The sequence below is a fragment of the Mesoplodon bidens genome (genome assembly GCF_964165515.1).
Source record: "Mesoplodon bidens genome assembly, chromosome: 15".
NCBI lineage: Eukaryota > Metazoa > Chordata > Mammalia > Artiodactyla > Ziphiidae > Mesoplodon > Mesoplodon bidens.
In genome coordinates, this window is record NC_138171.1 from 38,124,351 (window position 1) to 38,149,064 (window position 24,714).

A 24,714-nucleotide genomic window follows, 5' to 3' on the forward strand; every position below is an offset into this window, starting at 1 on the left:
CCTAACCGCAAAGAACCAGTGACCTTGGAGCCTTTCCTGTATCCGTTCAACCACGTGGTCTGGACACATGTCTAACCCTGCCTGGGATTTGCTTCAGAACAATCTGGGAGTGGGGTAGGATGCTGGTGCTGGGGTAGGGTACAGAGGAAACAAGACTGGCCACGTGTTGGTAAAATTGCTAAGATGGATGATGAGTATGTGGCAGTTCACTGTATCATTCTCTGTTTTATGTACAATTGATATTTTTCATAATTTTTAAACATGGAAAAAAATAACACCTTGCCAAGAAAGAAAAAGCAATTCTACAAATTAATGCAAAATTCACTGGGAAATTCTAAAGCAAATGAGTACACCCGTTTGCACAGAAAAGGCGACCTGGTGGGAGGGTCCCCTATGCCTGTCTGCACCATCCTCCTCTGTGATTCTTGCCAAGTCCTTTCTGAAGGGCTCAGGGCCCCAGGCTGTTCTGAGAAGCTGATAAATTACACCAAACCCTGCCTCACCCTGTGGGACTGTCCTCTAGGCTTCTAGAAAAATGGAGATTAGCCTGTCCAGTCTATTATCGAAATCACCTTTCTACCTGTAGGATGCTAGGGGCGTATACACAGAGACAGGAAGCCAGCTTTCCTTGTGGCCCTGCACTGCCACCTTTCTGCTGACAAAGCTGTACGGTTTTATTACTAAAATGCCAACACGTGCACAGGTCAGGTACTGGGCCCTGGAGGGTCTCTGGGGCCTTTCCATGCTGTCACCCCACCACGAGTCTGAGGCTGAGGGTAAACACTCCAGGAGCAGGGGAGACGTACTGGAAGCAAGGTGATGGCCAGGAAGATGCACTCCAGGGCCGGCCAAGGCAGCACTTTTTCCAAATCAGAAGGCTGTGACTCCTGCCTCTCAGTGACGAGGACTCATAACCCAGCGAATGAGTTCTCTGCTCTAACTGGCCACCGGGGCCATTGTCTTCTGACACAGCCTGGCCAGGAGCCCTGCCATCTGCAGAAGGGAGTTCACACCTTCCGCTATTTTCATATGAGTGTATCCAATTTCCTGAAAAAAAAAAATCAAATTTAAATCTGGTTAATAGTGAGGGAAGAAGTTTAGTTTTTAAAATCTGAACATCTAAATGAACGGTTTGCTCAAAATTGATGCAGTGAACTCAAACTCTAGCTGGAAAATGAACTCTGAGAACTTCAATTTATTTCCTAAAAGGATGCTGATATTTCTTTGACAGGTACTGCTAAGAAAATGAAAAAGAAAAAAAAAAAATCCAGACTGGGAGAAAACATTTGTAACACACATATCTGACAGAGGACTTGCAACCAGAATATATAAAGAACTCTCAAAACGCAGTAATAAGAACACAAACAACCCAATTTAAAAATGGGTAGGGCTTCCCTAGTGGCGCAGTGGTTGAGAGTCCGCCTGCCGATGCAGGGGACACGGGTTCGTGCCCCAGTCCGGGAGGATCCCACATGCCACGGAGCGGCTGGGCCCGTGAGCCATGGCCGCTGAGCCTGCACGTCCAGAGCCTGTGCTCCGCAACGGGAGAGGCCACAACAGTGAGAGGCCCGCGTACCGCAAAAAATAAATAAATAAATAAATGGGTAGACTTAGACACTTCCTTAAAGAAGATCATGGATGTCAAATGAGCACATGAAGAAGTACTCAACATCATTAGTTATTGGGAAATGCAAATTAAAGCCATAATGAGATACCACTATACACCTATTAGAATGGCTTAAAAAAGACCAACTGAGCATTCCAAGTGCTGACCAGAAGGGGGATCATCTGGAATGCTCACATATTGCTGATACAAAGGCAAAATTCTATAGCCACTTTGGAAAAGTTTGGAAGTTTCCTATAAAGTTAACCCTTCAATTACCATTCAACCAATGAATCTCACTCCTGGGAAGTTACCCAAGAGAAATGAAAACTGGGGTTCATGTTCACACCAGTTCACACACACAAATGTTTATAGTGGTTCTATTCATTGTCATCAAAATCTGGAAACTCAAATGTCCTTCAACTGGTGAACAACAGTGGGATGTCCACACAAGCGAACACGACTCAGCCATGAAAAGGACCCACCGACATAGGCAACAGCGTGAACAAATCCAAAATGCATTAAGTGAAGTGAGAGAAGCCAGACATAAAAGGTTACGTTCTGCTTGATTCCACTTGATTATGACCTTCTGGAAAATTCTGTCCCCCAAATAGAAAATACATCAGTGGTTTCCAGGTGCTAGGGGGACGAGCTGACTACAAAGCGGCCCATACATTTGGGGAGATTACAGAGCTGTTCATATCTTGATTGTAGTGGTGTTTACGAGACTGAATGCTTTTGTCAACAGAATGCACCCAAGAGGCTGAATTTTACTCTATTTAAATTACACCTCAGTTAATCTCACTTAAACAACAAACAAATAAATACCTCTCTCATAAAGAGAGTCATTCCAAGGAACACTAGGTCAGTGCCTGGCAGGACTGACTTAAACAGACCCCCAGCCCCCAGGATGACCGGTCATTGACTGAGCATCTTCCAGGCACCTGGCCTGTGAGTAAAACAAAACCTCAGCGTGGCCCACATTCTTGACGAGAGAAGCACTGCTCTACTCACTAACCTTAATAAACTCCAGTTTCAAGTATTCTGCCATTTGGAAGGTTTTACACACTCGAAAAATGTTGCCAATGATGTCTTCCGGGGAATAGCCAAGATGCCACAGGTGAGCAAGGATCTAGACAAAAGAAAACACACAGAGGCCGTGTAACTCTGTGAACAGCAAGGATACTGGGGGAAGTGAGGTCAAACCCACACCAGTCTCAGGCCCGTCACAGAGCTGGGAGCAGACAGGCCATCTGAGACAGCACAAGTGCTTCTGAGAATCGGCCCAACGCAGCGGCCCTGCTGGTGGGCCGCACCCTTTAGGTCATGTGGGGTGATCGATCTTCCCAGCAGGCAGAGAGATAGTATCGCAAATGTTTTAAACCATACTGCAAGACGGGCTACCACCATACCCTGTAACGTCTTTATCCAAGGCTCTTAAAAAGCCTTTTTAGTCGTCCCAGTAAGCACCCCAGAGTGTCTGCTATGCTCTCTGAGCTGCCACTCTTATTAATACACTCTTATTAATGAACACCCCCAGCACGATTAGGCCTGAACAAATCCTGACCAGGGCAGAGATGACCGCAGTGGTCTCAGCCTCCTGCCTTCTCAATGCCAGGCCCCAGTTCCAACGCTCACCCCACCCCAACTGCAGGGTCTGGAGTCCTTGACTCCCTGGGGCAAACGCAGGGGGTGGGGAAGCCCCGTGTCCATAAATCTGACGGCGTCCTTCAGGCCACGTGCCTGGGTCTCCCTGCCTTGCACACCCGTTTCACGAGAGGTCGAGCTCTGCCCTAAACCCACTCAGCTTGTAGCTTAGTTTGGTGGCAGCACGGGGAGGGAAACCGGCTGCAATCAGAGCGATGGCCTCAGATCACACCAGTGCCCCCCATGTGGACTTGAGAGTCACCTACACCCCAACGATGCCCACTGAAATCTGCTCATAGGACCAGGCTCTGGGTCCCAGGATGCCCATTCCCAGGTTCTTCAGGAAGATAGAGGGGGACAGCTCCCCTCCACAAAGAGAAAGATGGCTTTTCTCTACAAAGCAAGGAATTGGGCTGTTCTTTCCTCATGTCCTAGGAGGACAAATTCCTCTTGCAGAGAATATAATTCGAGTAGAAAGGCATGGCTTTGAATTCCAGGTCTATTACTTTTAAGCAGTGTGATTTAGAGCAACATGTTTAGCCTCTGAGCCAGTTTTCTCACCTGTAGAGGGTGCCCAACTCCTAGCATCAGTTAAGAATGAGGTGGAGCGAAGTCCCCAGCACAGGGAGCGCCCTCTGCCCGGCTCAAGAAGCGAGAGGTTCCCCCGAGTCAGAAAAGGGGGAGGAGACCCACCTTGTAGGCCTCATCGATACTGGCGCTCACACAGTGCTGGATCATCTCCTTCACCAGCAAGGGGTGGGGCTCGTCACAGACCTGACCAAACAGAAAAGAGAGGCCGGTCTGGGGCTGAGGGGGACCATCCGAGGAGGAGCCCTGGCAGACCCACGTCTGGGCAACCTAGGTACCCACCGTCTTCACTTGCTGTTTACATTGAATTCTCCAGCAAACAGAACCAGGTTTGGGAATTCCTCTCTCACCACCAGAGTCGTCACCAAATAGAGTTCGGTGTCGACCTAGTGCGGTGAGGAAAAGCCTCTGACATCATCGTTACAGATTTCTCACACAAGATGAATTCACAAGAGCCAATAAGGAATGTACGCTCAAGGGGCAACTTCAAAGCCACGAGTCACCTGTCTTACATCACTGGGAAGATGACCTGCCCAGTGGACTCTCTGAACCCACTTAAGAACTGGGAGGTCTTTGGGGCCAATCTCCCACCTGGAATAGGAACAGGCTTGCCCTGGACACGGCCCCCAGCCTCAGTGTGATCTCGGGCCTGTTTCCTCAGCCCCAAGATGATGAGAACATCTGCATGCAGGGATGTGTGAGGACCAAACAGGACACACGTGGAAGCCCCGGGCCTGCTGTAGCCGCGGAGCACGTCCGCCACCCACACCATGCCACAGCCAAGCCCCTCCTGCTCTCCGCAGGGGCGAGTCTGTGCCCCTCCTCCCAACACCGCCCACCAACCCTCCTCTGCTGGCCCCGGCAGGTACACAATGCTCTGTCGACTGTGATGCCCACGCCAGCTTTTACCTTGAACACATTCTCACTGTTGATGAAGCCGAATCCCAAGAAAGTGGACTGCAAGTTGTTCAATGCCTGCCGAGGAACAGAAACAAGGCCAGGGTGATTTTCAGTCTCTGCCCGCCCCATCTCCCCTCTTGGGATCCGAGCTTACCCCCCTACCTGCAGGCCTGCTCCCCACTGGCCCGAGGCCCCACCAGTGTATCGGGTCAACGTTCCCCAGTCTGGCTACGCTCATCCCCAGGCAGCGGTCACCCCCCTCTCCCCCCAAACGAGGGGTGCAGCAAGCCCGGGAGGCCGGCGCCCAAGCGGTGGCGCACGCACCTGCCTCATGTCACCCTGGGCGGTGAAGAGGATGGCTTCCAGGCCATCATCCGTGTACAGCACCTTCTCCTTCTCGATGACGCTCAGCAGCCTGGCAAGAATCTGGGCGTCGGTCAGCTTGGTGTAGCGGAGGACTGCGCACCGGGACTGAATGGGCTCTGGACGAGACAGGAGGAGAGTCAGGCTCCCCAGCAAAGCACGGCATGACCCCGTCGGTCCTTCAGTTACTTGGAAGCAGCCGCACGAGCCATGTGGCCCGGCCATGCTGGCACCACAACCCCTGCCCAGCAGTGCTCAAGAGGGACTTGGCAAACAGGGCTCAATTTCAAAATATCAACCAATAGTGGCCTCAGCTAGGACTGCCCAGGCTGACCTTGGCTGGCCAGGGCTTCCAGAAGGGGAAAAGATCCTCCAGGATAGAGACAGCCACGTGCCACAGCCCACAGGAGAGTCAGTGCGCGCCCAGGTGGACTCCTGAACCACCGTGTACGAGGTACGTCTGGGCCCTTCTGGGCAGGTCACGACCCAGCCAGTCTGGGGTGAGAACAGGGCACCTGCGTGGCTTCTTTAAGCTTCCACGGGAGATTCTGACGCACATGAGAACCAGCAGATGGATGAATGCCGAATTCTGGATGCTCTCCCTGACCTTCAGTTCAGACTACGACAACAGCATCTCCTTGATCTCCACGCCCCGAGTGGGTCTCTCTCTGATCCATCCTGCTCTGCTGCCCCACTGGCCTTCCTCAAAATGTGTTCATCTGTCACCTCTGCCTGCCCAGGCAAACCCTTCAACTGCCCACCAAGGTCACAGTACAGACCACCTCTGACCCTCCTACATAAAATCTTCCGCAAACCTCACCCGTCTCTCCTCTCCTAAGCCCGCGTGCCTCCCATGGAAAAATCGACCTGTGCTCTCCCGGCAGCTCTTCCCACCAAGGATGTCCTTTCCCAGCTTCTTCCCACTTAAATCACAACCGTCACTGAAAAAGCTCTTCTCCCACCCTCCTCCTCGTGGAGCCGGCCCAGACCACCCCAGACTGAAGTGACCGCCCCTCCTTTGCTCTCACATACACTTTCAAGGAACATGTTCCTGTTAGTTTATTTGCATTAAAGAAACCAGTTGCCTCCCCCGGGGATGCAGTGGACGAATACCACGACCAGGCCCTGGCTCCAAGGAGCTTAGGTTTGCCGGGATACAGGAGTGAGCATCAACAGGGACGTTCCCACACCCTGGGACAGGGCCACGGAAGAGGTTTGTAGGAACGGCTCCAGGAGCCCAGCCAGAGAGCGATCAGCTCAGTGGAGGTGAGTTCTGAGCTGGGCCTTTAGGGACGAGCTTTCCAGGCCGGAAAGGCAAAAGGAGCAGCACATTCAAAGGCCAGAGTGAGGAAAGGGCACAGGGGCTTTGGGGAACCGTGAGGCACTGTGCAGCTGCATCACACAGGGTAGAAGGAGATGAGCTGCGGGTAATGGGCTCCTGTGTGCTAGGATGGGGGCGGGCGTGGCTGTGTGGGCAATGAGGGACCACCGAAGGGTTCAGTGGGGGAGTGGCAGGGTCAGACCTGTGCTGAGAAGACCCCGGCAGCCAGCTGGTGACTCAGGTGCAGAGAAGCTGCAGGGACACTGCACCAGTGAAGGGGAGAGACTGAGGCCAGACCTAGAGTAAGGGAAGGAGGGGTAGGGGCTCAAGACACTGGGGAGGTGGGATGACCTTGGATCTGATTCTGGTGAGGGGCTGGCTGCGGTGGTGAGCAGAAAAGGGAGGACCTGAGATGGCTCAGGGCTTGCTGGCTTTGGGACGCACCCCCTGCCTTGTGTGAGCCCCTGATAGGCAGGGACAGAGCCTCATACAGGTCTGTAGCCTCCACTGTGCCTTGGGCAGAGGAGATGCTGTGCACATAAAATACCGCGCTCAACATCTGTCCAATGGATGAGACGTTTCAAAGAACAGCTTTCCTAAGAGTTCACTTCAATTTATCTGAAATCAGGAAGATCCATGACAGAACCTTATTTACATATTTGGCTTAACAGCACAGACAAAAGAAAGACCAATTCGAAACGGGAGTTCTTGGGACTTCCCTGGTGGTCCAGTGGTTAGGACTCTGCACTTCCAATGTTGGGGGCATGGGTTCGATCCCTGGTCGGGGAACTAGGATCCCACGTGCCATGCAGCCACACTCGGTGGTGGGCCAAAAAGTAAAAAACAAACAAACAAAACAAAACAAAGAACCCACAATGGAATTCTTATCTAAAAGCAATTAATATGCAAACTACACTAGAAGTTTCCTTTCATATATTTTTCTCTTTGGAGAAGTACCAAAAGCTACGAATTCAGATACATGTCAGAATAAAGCAGCCATAGCCTTCCTCCAAAAAAGCAGAGCTCTCCCTTAACTGGTATAACTCCAGGAGCTAAGGTGAGGTTGTTACTGACAGTTTCAAAAATCAGCTCTGCAGTGATTTTATCATGAACCATTTCCTCTAAAGCTAAGCAATACATTTCTTTAGAGATTTGGTTTACATGGTTCTTATATCCCTTTAGAAATTAAAAAATAATCAGAATGCTACCTATATATACCAGAAAAATTAATTTCATGAAAAGGGAGGGCCAAACTTTTCTCCACCAATAACTGCAGTTTCAAATCACTAAACAGACTCATCCACGCATAGCCCTATGCAAAATGCACTGGGGGGATGGCTTCACAGGCGAATTCTATCAAACATTTAGAGAAGAGTTAACACCCATCCTTCTCAAACATTTCCAAAATACAGCAGAGGGAGGAACACTCCCAAACTCATTCTACGAGACCACCATCACCCCGATACCAAAACCAGACAAAGATGTCACAAAAAAAGAAAACTACGGGCCAATATCACTGATGACCACAGATGCAAAAATCCTCAACAAAATACGAGCAAACAGAATCCAACAGCACATTAAAAGGACCATACACCATGATCAAGTGGGGTTTATCCCAGGAATGCAAGGATTCTTCAATATACGCAAATCAATCAATGTGATACACCGTATTAACAAATTGAAAGAGAAAAACCATATGATAATCTCAATAGATGAAGAAAAAGCTTTTGACAAAACTCAACACCGATTTATGATCAAAACTCTCCAGAAAATAGGCATAGAGGGAACCTACCTCAACATAATAAAGGCCATATATGACAAACCCACAGCAAACATCATTCTCAATGGTGAAAAACTGAAAGCATTTCCTCTAAGATCAGGAACAAGACAAGGTTGCCCCTCTCACCACTATCATTCTACATAGTTTTGGAAGTTTTAGCCACAGCAGACAGAGAAGAAAAAGAAATAAAAGGAATCCAAATTGGAAAAGAAGAAGTAACACTGTCACTGTTTGCAGATGACATAATACTATGCATAGAGAATCCTAAAGATGCTACCAGAAAACTACTAGAGCTAATCAATGAATTTGGTAGAGTAGCAGGATACAAAATTAATGAACAGAAATCTCTTGCATTCCTACACACTAATGATGAAAAATCAGAAAGAGAAATTAAGGAAACACTCCCATTTACCACTGCAACAAAAAGAATAAAATACCTAGGAATTAACCTACCTAAGGAGACAAAAGACCTGTATGCAGAAAACTATAAGACACTGATGAAATAAATTAAAAATGATACAAACAGGGCCTCCCTGGTGGCGCAGTGGTTGAGAGTCCGCCTGCGGATGCAGGGGATACGGGTTCGTGCCCCGGTCTGGGAGGATCCCATATGCCGCGGAGCGGCTGGGCCCGTGAGCCATGGCCGCTGGGCCTGCGCGTCCGGAGCCTGTGCTCCGCAACGGGAGAGGCCACGACAGTGAGAGGCCCGCATACCGCAAAAAGAAAAAAAAAAAAAAAAAAAAAAAAAAATGATACAAACAGATGGAGAGACATACCATGTTCTTGGATTGGAAGAATCAACATTGTGAAAATGACTATACTACCCAAAGCAATCTACAGATTCAGTGCAATCCCTATCAAACTACCAATGGCATTTTTCACAGAACTAGAACAAAAAATTTCACAATTTGTATGGAAACACAAAAGACCCCAAATAGCCAAAGCAATCTTGAGAAAGAAAAATGGAGCTGGAGGAATCAGGCTCCCGGACTTCAGACTATTCTACAAAGCTACAGTAATCAAGACAGTATGGTACTGGCACAAAATCAGAAATATAGATCAATGGAACAGGATAGAAAGCCCAGAGATAAACCCATGCACATATGGTCACCTTATCTTTGATAAAGGAGGCAAGAATATACAATGGAGAAAAGACAGCCTCTTCAGTAAGTGGCACTGGGAAACTGGACAGCTACATGTAAAAGAATGAAATTAGAACACTCCCTAACACCATACACAAAAATAAACTCAAAATGGATTAAAGACCTAAATGTAAGGCCAGACACTATAAAACTCTTAGAGGAAAACATAGGCAGAACAATCTGTGGCATAAATCACAGCAAGATCCTTTTTGACCCATCTTCTAGAGAAATGGAAATAAAAACAAAAAGAAACAAATGGGACCTAATGAAACTTAAAAGCTTTTGCACAGCAAAGGAAACCATAAACAAGACAAAAAGACAACCCTCAGAATGGGAGAAAATATTTGCAAACGAAGCCAACGGACAAAAGATTAGTCTCCAAAATATACAAGTAGCTCATGCAGCTCAATATCAAAAAGACAAACAACCCAATCCAAAAAGGGGCAGAAGATCTAAATAGACATTTCTCCAAAGAAGACATACAGATTGTCAACAAACACATGAAAGGATGCTCTACATCACTAATCACTGGAGAAATGCAAATCAAAACTACAATGAGGTATCACCTCACACCAGTCAGAATGGCTATCATCAAAAAATCTACAAACAATAAACGCTGGAGAGGGTGTGGAGAAAAGGGAATCCTCTTGCACTGTTGGTGGGAATGTAAATTGATACAGCCACTACGGAGAACAGTATGGAGGTTCCTAAAAAAACTAAAAATAGAACTACCATATGACCCAGAAATCCCACTACTGGGCATATACCCTGAGAAAACCATAATTCAAAAAGAGTCATGTACCACAATGTTCATTGCAGCACTATTTACAATAGCCAGGACATGGAAGCAACCTAAGTGTCCATCGACAGACGAATGGATAAAGATGTGGCACATATCTACAATGGAATATTACTCAGCCATAAAAAGAAACGAAACTGAGTTATTTGCAGTGAGATGGATGGACCTAGGGTCTGTCATACAGAGTGAAGTAAGTCAGAAAGAGAAAAACAAATACCGTATGCTAACACATATATATGGAATCTAAAAAAAAAATGGTTCTGACGAACCTAGGGGCAGGACAGGAATAAAGATGCAGACGTAGAGAATGGACTTGAGGACACGGGGAGGGGGAAGGGTAAGCTGGGACAAAGTGAGAGAGTAGCACTGACATATACATACTACCAAATGTAAAACAGAGAGCTAGTGGGAAGCAGCTGCATAGCACAGGGAGATCAGCTCTGTGCTTTGTGACCACCTAGAGGGGTGGGATAGGGAGGGTGGGAGGGAGATGCAAGAGGGAGGGGATATGGGGATATATGTATACATATAGCTGATTCACTTTGTTATACAGCAGAAAGTAACACAGCATTGTAAAGCAATTATATACTCCAATAAAGATGTTTAAAAAAAAAAAGATAGGGCTTCCCTGGTGGCGCAGTGGTTTAGAGTCCGCCTGCCGATGCAGGGGACGCGGGTTCGTGCCCCGGTCCGGGAAGATCCCACATGCCACGGAGCGGCTGGGCCCGTGAGCCATGGCCGCTGAGCCTGCACGTCCGGAGCCTGTGCTCCGCAACGGGAGAGGCCACAACAGTGAGAGGCCCGCATACCGGAAAACAAAAAAAAAGATAGCACAGCTACCTTGTTTGATACCACTAAGTTTTTAGTTAGGGGAGCAGGAATTTGATTTGAAATCTGTTTGCTTACAAAGTTCATGTTGTTTCCAGTTAAGCTGCTGATCTGGACTCTGTAGTTTCCCTACTCTTGCCATTACCTGTAGATAGAATTTTGACTTCTAGGATATTGTTCATTTCACTTTTACAGTAAAATTTATAATAAAAATTTAAATTAAAAAAAATGCATTGGGGGGTGGGGGCAGTTCTTTAAATATAACACGGCTCCTGCCCTCCCAGACCTGTCCTACCACTGGTAAGGAGAAAAGCAACATACACGGCCATAAATCAAGACCTTTTAGCACAGTTTCCTCCACTGCACCATAGGCATCTTGAAGGTAGAGAACGTTTCTTGTTAAACTCTGTCTGCTCTGCACTACCCCAGTGCCTGACACCTACTAGGAACAGAGTAGATGTTTGTGGAATAGATTCATGACCTGGGGAAGGTCAAGGGCCACGAGCCCACTGGGGCTGGAGACAATGACTTTGTGGGGGCATCATGGTTGGTACCATACTTGTCTGGGTGGAGGAGCCGGACGGCTGAGCTTACACAGGCTGGGGGTTAGCGGGGTGGATGTGAGGCAAGGACAGAGGGACAAGAAAGCTGTGAGAAATGGTCAGAGAGAGAGAGTGAGAAAAAGCTGGTCCGTGCTCACAGTCTGTATCAGAAAGGGAAGGATGTGAAACCAGCAGGAAGTTGAGACACTGAGGCGGGAGGGCTCAAAGCAGTGAGGAAGAAGACAGACTGCTGGGAGGGAAGGAGGGAGGGAGGGAGGGAGGGGGCTGGAAGGACCAAGGCCAGGTCAGGAAGATGAGTGTGTGAGGTTTCACAGGGGAGGCAACTCCTGGTAACGACAAAACCCAGCGTGCAGACACACTGTATGCCAAGTGCTCCGGACACACAGAAAGCACAAGAGCACATCTGCACAGGGGCCATGACCATGACACTGCGCACAGGATACCAAAACATCACACATGCCTGTGATGCAAGAGTCAGACAGACCTGGGGTTCCAATCACAGCTCTTCGGCTTGCTGTGAGACTTCTGGCAAACTATTCAACCTCTCTGAGCTCCGTGTTTTTTTCATCTCTAAGGTGGAGCTAATAATACCTCTTCATAGAATTATATAAGGTTAAATGAGAAAGAGGATTATACAGTGCTCAGCCCACGGCAGGCGATCAAAAAGCCCCTTCTCTTCTGCTGCTAAAGAGCCAACGTGAACGGCACGTGGACCCTGAGCCATGCAGAGCTGACCCTCACCTATGATTTTATCTGAAGCATTACAAGCAAGAGCGAAGCGGGTCGTTTTGGAGTAGATTTCCATGGTTCTCCTCAAGGCTTGCTGGGCTCCATCAGTCATGCTGAGAAGAAAAACACAAGGGGTGGTTTGCAGCTGGGACCCAAGGTCCACGGGACACAAATCCCCTCCTACAGACCCTAGGAAGCCTACACTCCTGATTGGGCATGCTCAGTCTCTCTCCGGGACCCCGTGCGGGTCTCACGCAGACAGGCTGCACACGGACAGAGCAAGAGGCCCTGCAGGCAGGCTGCCTGGGCTCACCTCAAAGCTCCTTCATCCACTCCTGTGGGACCTTTAGGCAAATTACCTGAGCCTCAATGTCATTGCCTATAAGGAGATAATGCTACTGCCCACCTCACAGGGTTGTTACGACAATTAAATAAAACAATAACATGTAAAGTGTGTAGCAGAGCACCTAGCATAATACAAATGCTTACACATACGTGCTGGATAAATGTTAGCGGCTATTACTGCTGTAAATAATGTTACAGTAAAATGGTTAAGGTGTATTCCCACTACGGAACAGAATGGAACAGAATACAGCAATTAAAACCTATGTTCAGGGCTTCCCTGGTTGTGCAGTGGTTGAGAGTCCGCCTGCTGATGCAGGGGACACGAGTTCGTGCCCCGGTCCGGGAAGATCCCACATGCTGCGGAGCGGCTGGTCCCGTGAGCCATGGCTGCTGAGCCTGCGCATCCGGAGCCTGTGCTCCGCAACGGGAGAGGCCACAACAGTGAGAGGCCCGCGTACCACAAAAAAACAAAAAAACAAAAAAAACCAAACCTATGTTCACAAGATTATAATAACATGGAACTCTGCTTTTCACGTTAAAAGGCAAAACCAGGATACAAAAATTATAATTATTATCATCTCAACTATGTAAAAATGTGCAGTGTAGAAAAACAGGAGATAAAATAAAGCAAGAAATTACCAATATCTTTAAAAATTTCTTCAAAGAACATGAATTACTGTTATTTTTCTAAATGGCACTTAACATTTTTTCATTTATACTGATAATGATTGCACAACGTTGTGAATGTACTAAATGCCGCTGAATGGTACACTTTAAAATGGTTGAAATGGTAAATTTTCTGTTAGATATATTTCACCACAATTTAAAAAAAGCATTTAAATTATGCATGTAAGTGATGCTGGAACAAACACATTAACTGTCTTAGACAAATGTTTGTAAATTACTTAATTAAGATCAGGTTTAAGGCTCAGGCCTCTATTAAATCTCTTTTGAAGATGTGATAAGCAAATCTGTCACAGAAGTGCGAAGGTGAGAGCTTTTCCTCCTGATTTAATACATCCAGATAAAAGACTTAGAGGTCAAGGTAAAAAATTCTTGGCAAAGCACTCTACCTGTCTGCTTCATCCAGGATGATGATCTTGTGTCGCCCTTTGGGAAGGGTGACTTTCTGCTGGGCAAACATTTTGATTTTGTTCCTCACAACGTCAATGCCCCTGCAACAGTGAGCCACAGTATTACTGTCACCTTCTGAGACCAATTCACTCACCTTCACGGGGACTTATAACCCTCAGGACACCATCATGGACCCAACTTTAGTTTTTAAGTTTCTTTTTGGGCAATCTAACTATTTACAAGGATTGTCATTCATTACTTTTATTCCTTCTTGGAGGTCTTCAGAAGAACAAAGGAAAAAATTTACTTACTTTTTAAAAACAGAATGAAACTCATTTTATCTTGCAATTATCATACGGGTCCATTGGACTCTTTATAATCTAAGATACATTTTGGGGGTCTCAGTAATCTTACGCTTCTTTTTTTTTTTTTTTTTTTCTGTACGCGGGCCTCTCACTGCTGTGGCCTCTCCCGTTACGGAGCACAGGCTCCGGACACACAGGCTCCGCGGCCATGGCTCGCGGGCCCAGCCGCTCCGCGGCATGTGGGATCTTCCGGGATAGGGGCACGAACCCGTGTCCCCTGCATCGGCAGGCGGACTCTCAACCACTGCGCCACCAGGGAAGCCCTCTTACGCTTCTTATATCTTAAAATGTTTGCTACTTCATCATCCTAGTACTTATTTCATCATTACTCATCAATTATTCCCAACTATGCTAACAAAGCCTAAAATAATAAAATGAAAGAATGATGGAAATGCTTAGAAGATCGATGAAATATTCGGAAACACCGCTACGACTGCCTCATCCTTCGGTGCTTTATTGTTTCGTGAGGTACTACATTCTCTTTCTGGAAGATACAAAAGTAGTTCAGATACACCATCTGAACGCTTTCGTTGACCACAGCCAAAAATTCAAAATTTTTCATTTTCTACCCATAATGTCACAGAGAAAAGAAATGACGGTGGAAGATGTTTCATCATTATAAGACAAGTCAGAAAATGATGCAGAGAGACAGGAGGATTCTAGACTCTGATGATGATGATGGTGAAATAGATCACATCAACAAAATTTCAGACTACGAGTCTTCAGATGCCAAAATCCTCCATGAATTTTCTCAAACTTAAGAATCAAGGTGTGAACATATTTCTAAAACTAAACATATTTTCACCCAGTTAGTCACTCAACAGGAAGGACTTAGCTCCCCAATGTCTTGTGACAAGAACTTGGACCATCCTGTTTTGCTAAAAGAACATGTGACAGGACTTCCCTGGTGGCGCAATGGTTAAGAATCTGCCTGCCAGTGCAGGGGACACGGGTTCGAGCTCTGGTCTGGGAAGATCCCACATGTCGTGGAGCAACTAAGCCCTCAAGACACAACTACTGAGCCTGCGTGCCACAACTGCTGAAGCCCGTGAGCCTAGAGCCCGTGCTCCATAAGAGAAGCCACTGCAATGAGAAGCCCAAGTGCCACAATGAAGAGTAGCCCCCGCTCGCCGCAACTAGAGAAAGCCCGAGAGCAGCAACGAAGACCCAACACAGCCAATAAATAAATAAATAAATAACTGTATTTAAAAAAAAAAAAGAACATGTGACAGTATTCGTTCATCTTTGATATTCGAACACCCACATTTACAGGGTACAGTTTGTAAGTGATCAAAAGCTGAAGGCAGGTGTGTATAATAAGGTTCCTGGAAGGAAACAGATGATAAAGGAACCAAAAAAAGCCATTGTATGGATCCCTCTAATAAATGTAAAATTGAAAGTATTTGCAATTCTGGGCCATTCTCTCTTCAACAAAGTTAAGAGCCACCAAAGTTTTCTGTTGGTATCTGCTATCTGGAATCGGCATTTACAAAACAGCTCGACTGCAGAAGTGTTCATGGCAGCCAATGAGCTGTTAGTTGCATTCACACGACAGAGCCCGTTTCAGGTCTGTATACATAATCAAAACCAGGAAAACGTTGCAGAGTAGAGAACCACGTCCTCAGGGAATAACCAAAGGCAGACTTTGCAGACATTTTATTCAACAGGTCCTCATTTTATAATCCTCTACTATCCCATGTCTAAAAAGTAAACTGGGGAGTTCCCTGGCAGTCCAGTGGTTAGGACTCGGCTCTCTCACTGCCATGGGTGGGGGTTCAATCCCTGGTTGGGGAAATAAAATCCCACAAGCTACGCTGTGCAGCCGAAAATAAATAAATAAATAAATTAATTAATTAAAACAAAAAGGTTAAGATGGTAAATTTAATGTTAAAAAAAAATAAAAGTAGTAGGGACTTCCCTCGTGGCGCAGTGGTTAAGAATCCGCCTGCCAATGCAGGGGACACAGGTTCGATCCCTGGTCCGGGAAGATCCCACGTGCCGCGGAGCAACTAAGCCCGTGCGCCACAACTACTGAGCCTGCGCTCTAGAGCCCATGCTCTGCAACAAGAGAAGCCATGGCAGTGAGAAGCCCACGCACCTCAACAAAGAGTAGCCTCCGCTCGATGTGACTAGAGAAAGCCGGCGTGTAGCGACGAAGATCCAACGCAGCCAAAAATAAATTAAAAAAAAAAAAGTAAACCAGCAGCCCACCTCCATTAGGATGGTTACTAACAACAACAGAAAATAACAAGTGTTGGTGAGGATGTGAAGAAAAGGGAGCCCTTGTGTGCTGTCGATGGGAATGTAAAATGGTGCAGCCACTATGGAAAACAGTACAGCGGTCCCTCAAAAATTGAAACATAGAATTACCATCCAGTGATTCCATTTCTGAGTCTATATCTGAAAGAATTGAAAGCGGGGTCTCAGAGAGATATTTGTGCACCCCTGCTCATGGCAGTATTATTCACAGTTCATAACATTCAAAAGATAAAAGCAACGCAAGTATCCATCGTCAGCTGAATGGATAAACAGAACATGGTGGTATATACCACTCAGCCTGAAAAAGGAGGGACATTCTGACACGTGCTACAACATGGAGGAACCTGAAATATGCGTGAAATAAGCCAGTCACAAAAGCACAAATGCTGTATGATTCTACTTGTGTGCGGTTCCTAGAATAGTCAATTCATAGAGACAGAAAGTCACACGGTGGGTGCCAAGGGCTGGGGGAGGGGAATGGGGAGTTGTTGTTTAATGGGTGTAGAGTTTCTGTTTGGGAAGAAGAAAACAGTTCTGGAGATCTGTTGCACAATAACGTGAATGTACCCAACGCCACTGAACTGTACACTTAAAGATAGCTAAGATGGTAAATTTTTTTTAAAATAAATTTGTTTATTTTATTTATTTATTTTTGGCTGTGTTGGGTCTTCATCACTGTGCATGGGCTTTCTCTAGTTGCAACGAACGGGGGCTACTCTTCGTTGCGGCAGGCAGGGTTCTCATTGCGGTACACGGGCTACTCATTGTGGTGGCTTCTCTTGTTGCAGAGCACGGGCTCTAGGAGCGCGGGTTTCAGTAGTTGTGGCACGTGGGCTCAGTAGTTGTGGCTCGCAGGCTCTAGAGCGCAAACTCAGTAGTTGTGGCACACAGGCTTAGTTGCTCAGCGGCATGTGGGATCTTCCCGGACCAGGGCTTGAACCCGTGTCCCCTGCATTGGCAGGCGGATTCTTAGCCACTGCGCCGCCAGGGAAATCCCAAGATAGTAAGTTTTATGCGATGTGTATTTCAGCACAATTAAAAGTAATTTTTAAAATCTCCATTAAAATAAAAAAACTAAACCAATTAGTCAAGTGCTTATGATGCCACATCAATAAGCCAGCAATCCCCATTCTCTTTCATTGGAAAGATTAAAGGAAAACACAAAGCCAGCAAAACAAGCTCTGTAAGTGCTACAGAGACCTGAAAAAAGGTTGTTTCTATGACAGCTCAAAATGTAAAACACTCGCCACCCTTCAGGCCTAACTCCCAGGTGTACCTGTCATTTGAGGCATTGAGCTCCAAAACGGCATCCTTGAAGGCCGGGCCCAGCAGGGCTCGTGCCAAACACAGGATGCTGGTAGTTTTGCCGGTTCCTGGGGGGCCCTAGGAATGAGATCTCCAGTAAGTGCTTCAAGCCGACAGAATGAACGTAACGAGAACTCCCGATTTACTGCTCACCACTGTTTGCGCTCAGCGCCCCCCTAGAGCCCTCCCAACCCGACCCCAACCCACAGCACACACCAAATCAATACAGCAACCAACCCGTAGGCGTGACCAGTGGGAGGTGGGAATGGTATGGGCTCTGGTGGTCATGGGCTTCTCTGAGGAGGAAGCTCTGTACATGAGAAAGCGCTTAAGAGGGGGCAAAAACCAGACTCCAAGATGTGCGACGGGGCCAGGACCCAGTACTCACAGCAATGATGATATTGGGCACATTCCCTTCTCTTGCAAAGACCTGAAGGGAGAAATGCTCGTTAAAACTGGTTCATCCGCAAACTTGAGCCAGGTCTCCCCAACCACACAGGCCCGTGTAGCAAACATGGCTACAAACTGTTCCATGTGGATGCCCCGTGGAACACTCAGGTCAACACATTCAAAACTGAATTCAACACTTTCCCCTATAAACCTGAGGTCCCCCCATGTTTCCCCTTCCATGGACTGTCAACGGCATCAACCCTCCCGCCCACACCAGGAACCGGGACGTCACCGTCATCCTTGACTGGCCTTCTACCTCACCCCATGCAGCCCCTCAGTGACAAAGGCTGGGCCCCTCTTTTTCCTTTATCTGGTGACCACTTCCTTCTCTTCAGCCCACTGCCACTTTCTTAGCCCATGACCTCTTTTTAAAAAATTATTATTATTTTTTTACATTTTTATTGGAGTATAGTTGATTTACAATGTTGTGTTAGTTTCAGGTGTACAGCAAAGTGAACCAGTTATATATATACATATATCTACTCTTTTTTAGATTCTTCTTAGCCCATTACCTCTTGCCTGCATTGCTTTCAACAGGCCATTGGCTGCTCTCCTTGCCTCTAATCCTGCCCCACTCCAATCCATTTCCCATACGGTAACATAACCAATTTTCTAAAATACACATCTCTGAAAACACTTTTACCTGACTGGAACTCTTGGATGACCCAAACCCTTAAACCTGGCTCGCGAGGCCCTGCCCACCTCACCAGCTCACCCCTCCCACCCCCCAGTACACGTGCTCTACAGCCTCGTTACTTGGTGGGCTCCACAGACCAGCAGCGTCGGCATCTCCTGGGAGCTTGTCAGAAATGCAGACTCTCTGACCCCACTCCAGAACTACCAGATCAGAACCTGCATTTTGACAGCATCCCCAGGCGATTCGTATGCCATCCACGTCGGGAAAGCACTACTCTGTATTCCACTCAGATGGCACTCCCCACCCCCACCCCCGCCGTAGAATAAGCCGTGCTCTCTCACCTCCGGGCCTTTGCACATGCTGTTCCTGCTGCCTCCCCTCTCCCCACCCCTGACCCCCCAAGCGTGGCTGACTCCCACTCACTTAGCTTTGGTGTCACTTCTTCCATTTGGGAATTAGGACTCTGTAAGCAGGTTAACTCCTCCCTGAACTAACCCACATGCCCCCGCAGCCCCTGTACGTCCCCTGGCAGAGTGCTTATCACATGGCCTGCGGACTTTAATGCTGCCCCGGTTCGACTGTAAATCCCACTCAGAGCTGGGCTCAGGTCTAGTCTGTTCACCATTATATCAACGGTTCCTAAGACCACACCGTAACTAGCCCAGAGAAGATATTCAAATATTTGCCAAATGAATGTCTGTAAAATAAATAAATACCTTGGTAGCTACTGAAGTCTAAGCCCCAGTTACTGCAGAGACTGCCTCTGTCATGTCTCAAATAGCTGGGCTTCTAGATTCTGCCTAAAGACCTCTAGGGCTGGTAATTCAAAGCTTCCTCTACTGCTGAATGTTTCTGCTTGCTCCCGGTTCGTGTCATCCTGAAGTCTGCTGCCTTGTCACTTAGTTGCTTTAGGCAGGGCTTAGCAATTATGACGGAGAGGAAGGTGGGGGGAGCGGGGGTAGTCCACCCTGAGACCCGTTTTTATAAGCTCCCTAGCTAAGAATGGTTTTCACATTTTTAAAGGGTTATTTAAAGAATAAACAGGGGCTTCCCTGGTGGCGCAGTGGCTGAGAGTCCATCTGCCGATGCAGGGGACACGGGTTCGTGCCCCGGTCCAGGAAGATCCCACATGCCATGGAGCGGATGGGCCCGTGAGCCATGGCCGCTGAGCCTGCGCGTCCGGAGCCTGTGCTCCGTAACAGGAGAGGCCACAACAGTGAGAGGCCCGCGTACCGCAAAAAAAATAAATAAATAAAATAAACAAAGGGACTTCCCCTGGGGGTCCAGTAGTTAAGACTGTGCTTCCACTGCAGGGGGCGCGGGTTCAATCCCTGGTCAGGGAACTAAGATCCCACGAGCTGCACACGCGGCACGGCCAAAAAAAAATACAGAGAATATTTGACAGACTTTATGTGGTTTGCAAAGCCTAAAATATCTATTCATCGGCTTTTACAGACAAAGTTTGCGACCTCTGCTCTTGAAGAATACAAGACAAGTCTGATAAGCCCTCTCCAATGAGCCAGTCCTTCAAACAGCTGAAGTTACCCACCCTGTCTTCTAGATTCCTCTCCAAACTGAATGTCTCCCATTCCCTTAATTCTTCTGGATTTGTGGCCAGCCCCCAGCTCACTACGTTGGCTGTCTTCCTCCAAATGCCTCGAGCTTATCAAAGTCACAATAATGAGATGTAAGATCCTCTTTTAAAAACTCACCTCCAGCCTGCTCACTGTGTCTTCATTCCCGACAATTTCATTCAGCTTTACTGGTCTATATTTTTCAACCCTGTTTTTAAGAAAATGCATAAAGATGTTGACACGGCTATTTTCACGCTACCCAAAAGAAAGCACTAAAGGGCAATTCTAGGAGCTTTGTCAGAAGATGATATACATTCAATAAAAATACATCAAATGGTTGCAGGTTTTAAATTTAAAGAGATGCCCGAGTGCCATGTGAAAAGTCAAGCGCATGAGAATTGTGCACAAAAGACTTCAAACCCGCCACAGCAGAGAAACACCTGCTGGTGCTGGAGAAGGGCCAGAGCAGGCCATCTGGAGAAATGTGACACTGTGTGGCCACACAGTCTGCCCATCACAACAGAGGTCCAGCGCACGCGGCACTGACATCATTTGCTCTGACAGACATGGATGCAACTGGGCCCCTTCTCATCCTTTACCTGCTAGTGTCTGCAGACTTGTGCCAGGTGCCCAGATGGCTGACTAGACAGAAACCACAGGCCTATCCTGTGATCCTATTAGGCTGTGTGGACTGACAGCCTGGTGGCCTTTTCAGACCAATACTTCTTCTACTAAGCAAGCTATGCTACGAGAGAAAGTGACTTTCTCTGGCTCTGAGAATAGTAGTGGAAGTAGATTTGCAATGATTTGACCATCAGGACTTCCTCTGCCTTTATTATACTCCCTGATTTACTCTTAGCTTGTACTCCCTCCAGGTACTGGTTTTGCACCAGAAGGAGATGCATGCAAAGCTTTTTTGCCACATACTGCAGAAAACAGAGACAGCTCTCTTCCAAGGTCCACAGATGGAGCATGCTTGTTTCTCCTCATTTATTCTTCATACTCAGCCCCCTCCAGGTGCCAAGCGGTGTGTAAGGAGTTAGCACACTCAACGGGAAGAAGGTAGAAGGTGCAGATGTGAGCAAAACATAGTTCTTGCTCTCAAGGGCTTTCCCACTAGAGGGGAGATACAGCTTGGCAAATCCCACTACAATGCTAAACTGCTTATGAAAACCACGGGCTGTGGAAACCCAGAGGAGGGAGGAATCGCCACCTGGGAATGTTTGGAGCTGAAATCTCAGCTAGATTTTGTTCTGTTTTAATAAATTTATTTTATTCATTTATTTTTGGCTGCATTGGGTCTTTGTTGCACGGGCTTTCTCGAGAGTTGTGGTGAGCAGGGGCTATTCTTCGTGGTGGTCCATGGGCTTCTCATTGCGGTGGCTTCTCTTGTTGCAGAGCACGGGCTCTAGGCACCAGGACTTCAGTAGCTGTGGCACGTGGCCTCAGTAGTTGTGGCTCGCAAGCCCTAGGGCACAAGCTCAGTAGTCGTGGCGCACGGGATTAGTTGCTCCGCAGCATGTGGGTTCTTCCTGGACCAGGGCTCGAACCCGTGTCCCCGTATTGGCAGGCAGATTCTTAACCACTGCGCCACCAGGAAAGTCCCTCTCAGCTAGACTTTGAACAAGGCAAACATACTCCTCCTTCAGGACCTTCATAGCTGCTCCCTGACTGAAAGCTCTCTCTGCCTCCATGGCCACGTGGCTTCTTCCCTGAATTCTGGTCTTTACTCAAATATCATCTCATCAGAGGCCTTCCCTGACCACCATAGCGATTTACTCCACAGAAGCTGTCACCATCAAATATATTATATGGGGGCTTCCCTGGTGGCGCAGTGGTTGAGAGTCCGCCTGCCAATGCAGGGGACACGGTTCGTGCCCCGGTCCAGGAAGATCCCACATGCCGCGGAATGGCTAGGCCCGTGAGCCACGGCCGCTGAACCTGCGCGTCCGGAGCCTGTGCTCCGCAACGGGATAGGCCACAACAGTGAGAGGCCCGCGTTCCGCAAAAAAAAAAATATATATATATATTATATGTCTACTTGTTTATTTTTTACTTTGTCTTTCTCTATCAAATGTAAGCTCTGTAACAACACAATTTGTTTTGCACACTGAAGTATCTTAAGCATCTAAAATAGGGTCATGTGTGAAAATTATAATGCAAACCACATATTTAATCTTAAACTTTCTTGTAGTCACATTTAAAAAGGTAAAAAGAAAATGGGTGGGGCCTCCCTGGTGGCGCAGTGGTTGGGAGTCCGCCTGCCGGTGCAGGGAACACGGGTTCGTGCCCCGGTCCGGGAGGATCCCACATGCCGCGGAGCGGCTGGGCCCCTGAGCCATGGCCGCTGGGCCTGCGCATCCGGAGCCTGTGCTCCGCAACGGGAGAGGCCACGGCAGTGAGAGGCCCGTGTAATGCAAAAAAAAAAAAAAAGAAAGAAAAAAAGAAAATGGGTGAAGTTATTTTACTAATATAGAGAACCTAATATATTCAAAATATTATCATTTTCAACATGTAATCAATATAAAAATTACTAATGAGATTTTTAAAAACTAAGTCCTTGAAATACGGTGTGTATTGTACACTTACAAGCCCATCTCAGTTCGGACTAGCATCAGACTCATGTGGCTAGTGGCGGGGGGACTGGATAGCGCAGCGTAGATATTCCAGTAAGCTATACGGCCCTTCATTTAGGTATCTGCTCTCGCCAAGAAGAGGGGTGGGCTGGAGGGATGGGAATACGCAGCGGACAGGGAGGAAACCATTCCCACGCCCAGTGGAGAGTTCCGAGAGGTGCGCACAGGGAGTGGAAACCGAGTGGAGAGCCTGCCCTACACCTGCGCCAGTTGGCACGTGACTTCCCAAGTCACCTTTCCTCCCAGCTGCCCAGGATGCTGCTATTTAAAGTGAGCAAGCCACGGAAAACAGGCGGGTGCCTTCACACCGTCCCGATTCCGAATCTGCGTCCGACACTTCCCGCCGAGCGACCATCGGAGTCGCGGCTGGCACAGCGCCTGGTGCACAGTGGGTGGTCGCAGCGGGCGGCTATTATCACAATTAGCATTGTTCTGACCAAGACCCAGCTTCCAGAGTTCAGACTGGTCACTCTCCACCCCAGGTGGGCTTAGACACCCACATCCCTTGCCTTCTTCAAATAGTAATCTACTGGACACCACCCCGAGGCCTCCTGCTCCGCTCAGGTGACCCCGAAATGAGCTCCCGCCCCTGGTTACACCGGGGCACACGGCCCACCACTCGCCCACCCACATGTCCAGAGAACCCATCATTGATAGCCTGGATCCTCACCACGGCAGCTCGTACTGGCCGGCGCTGCAGGGGGCCTTGCTGGGGGCCGGGTCAGGGTCCTGGGCCCCGCACTCGCCACTGCCAACGCCGCTCTCCGGCGCCTCCATTCTCCCGCCGCCTCTTCCCGCTGCCCGAGACCTCACCCCATGACGCCATCACGCAGGCACCGCCCCTTGCTTGCGAGGGACTCTGGGCGCGAGCGGAAGCCTTCTGTCCGCCCCTTTCTGCGCCTGCGCAGAGGGCACTGGCCTGGCGGGGGCGCTAGTTGCTATTGACGGCAGTTGCTATGGGAGACCTGGTGTCCGGTCTGGGTAGTGAGTGGAAGGCGAGACCGGACCGCATCGCCTTCCGAGAAGGCTGGTCGCTCCAAGAAGGGACGTTCGTTGGTTTTCGTCTTTGTGATATTTGTCGGGAGGCGCTCTCTGTGCGGCCCGTGGGGAACCGCTGCACGGAGGCGGGGCCGCACTCCGGGCAAGCCTGGCAGGGTAGGAGCATCCTGCCCGGTGCAGGGAGAAGCTGGAGCCTGTGGACATTCCGCCCAAACGCAGGACCCGACGGCGGACACGGACAGGGACTGATGTCCAGCGGTCCTGGACGGCGGAAGGCCGGAGCCGACGTCTGGGACCTGCCCTTGCCCACTTTTCCCGATTGCTCAGAATGTCCCCATGCGGAACACTAGCTCCCATTGGGTGGGCTCCTGCACCCTGGAACTTGACGTTTATTATCAGGAAATTCTCATAATGCTACAAAATGGGAATTACTCTCATTTTGCAGAGGAGGAACTGGCCCTCTGTAAAATGTGACTCAGTTTCATTCCAGAAAAATAGATACTGCATATTCACAAGTGCTTTGAGTATTCTTTTGGGCTGGTTTTCTACCTGTTGAACTAATCTTTCCTCCCATTGCCTAATTAACATAATAATAACAACTAATAAAAATAACGAATGGTGACTATATTTACTATCCTCTACTATGCACTAGACCCGAGGTGGATACTCACATTATCCTCTTTTTACAGATGAAGAAACAGGCTTGAGAATGACTAATTTGTCCAGTGTCATTTGGGCTGTAAGTGATGGAGCCAACCCACCATGTTGCCAAAACAGTTCATATAAAATTCTGTTTTATTGCACATA

The 24,714-nt window shown here is 48.1% G+C and overlaps 1 protein-coding gene across 1 annotated transcript; it reads right to left on the minus strand.

The window, feature by feature from the left end:
- Positions 1-332: 332 nt before the first annotated feature.
- On the minus strand, positions 333-23,734 carry RFC2 (replication factor C subunit 2; the record flags this gene model as incomplete). The annotated part of the gene is given in 12 exon segments (XM_081256571.1): positions 333-1,047; positions 2,622-2,735; positions 3,944-4,024; positions 4,748-4,813; positions 5,063-5,220; positions 12,276-12,376; positions 13,682-13,783; positions 17,583-17,689; positions 18,000-18,041; positions 20,411-20,480; positions 23,579-23,697; positions 23,699-23,734. Coding segments are annotated over 12 exon segments (1,107 nt in total). The 3' UTR covers positions 333-936.
- Positions 23,735-24,714: the final 980 nt, after the last annotated feature.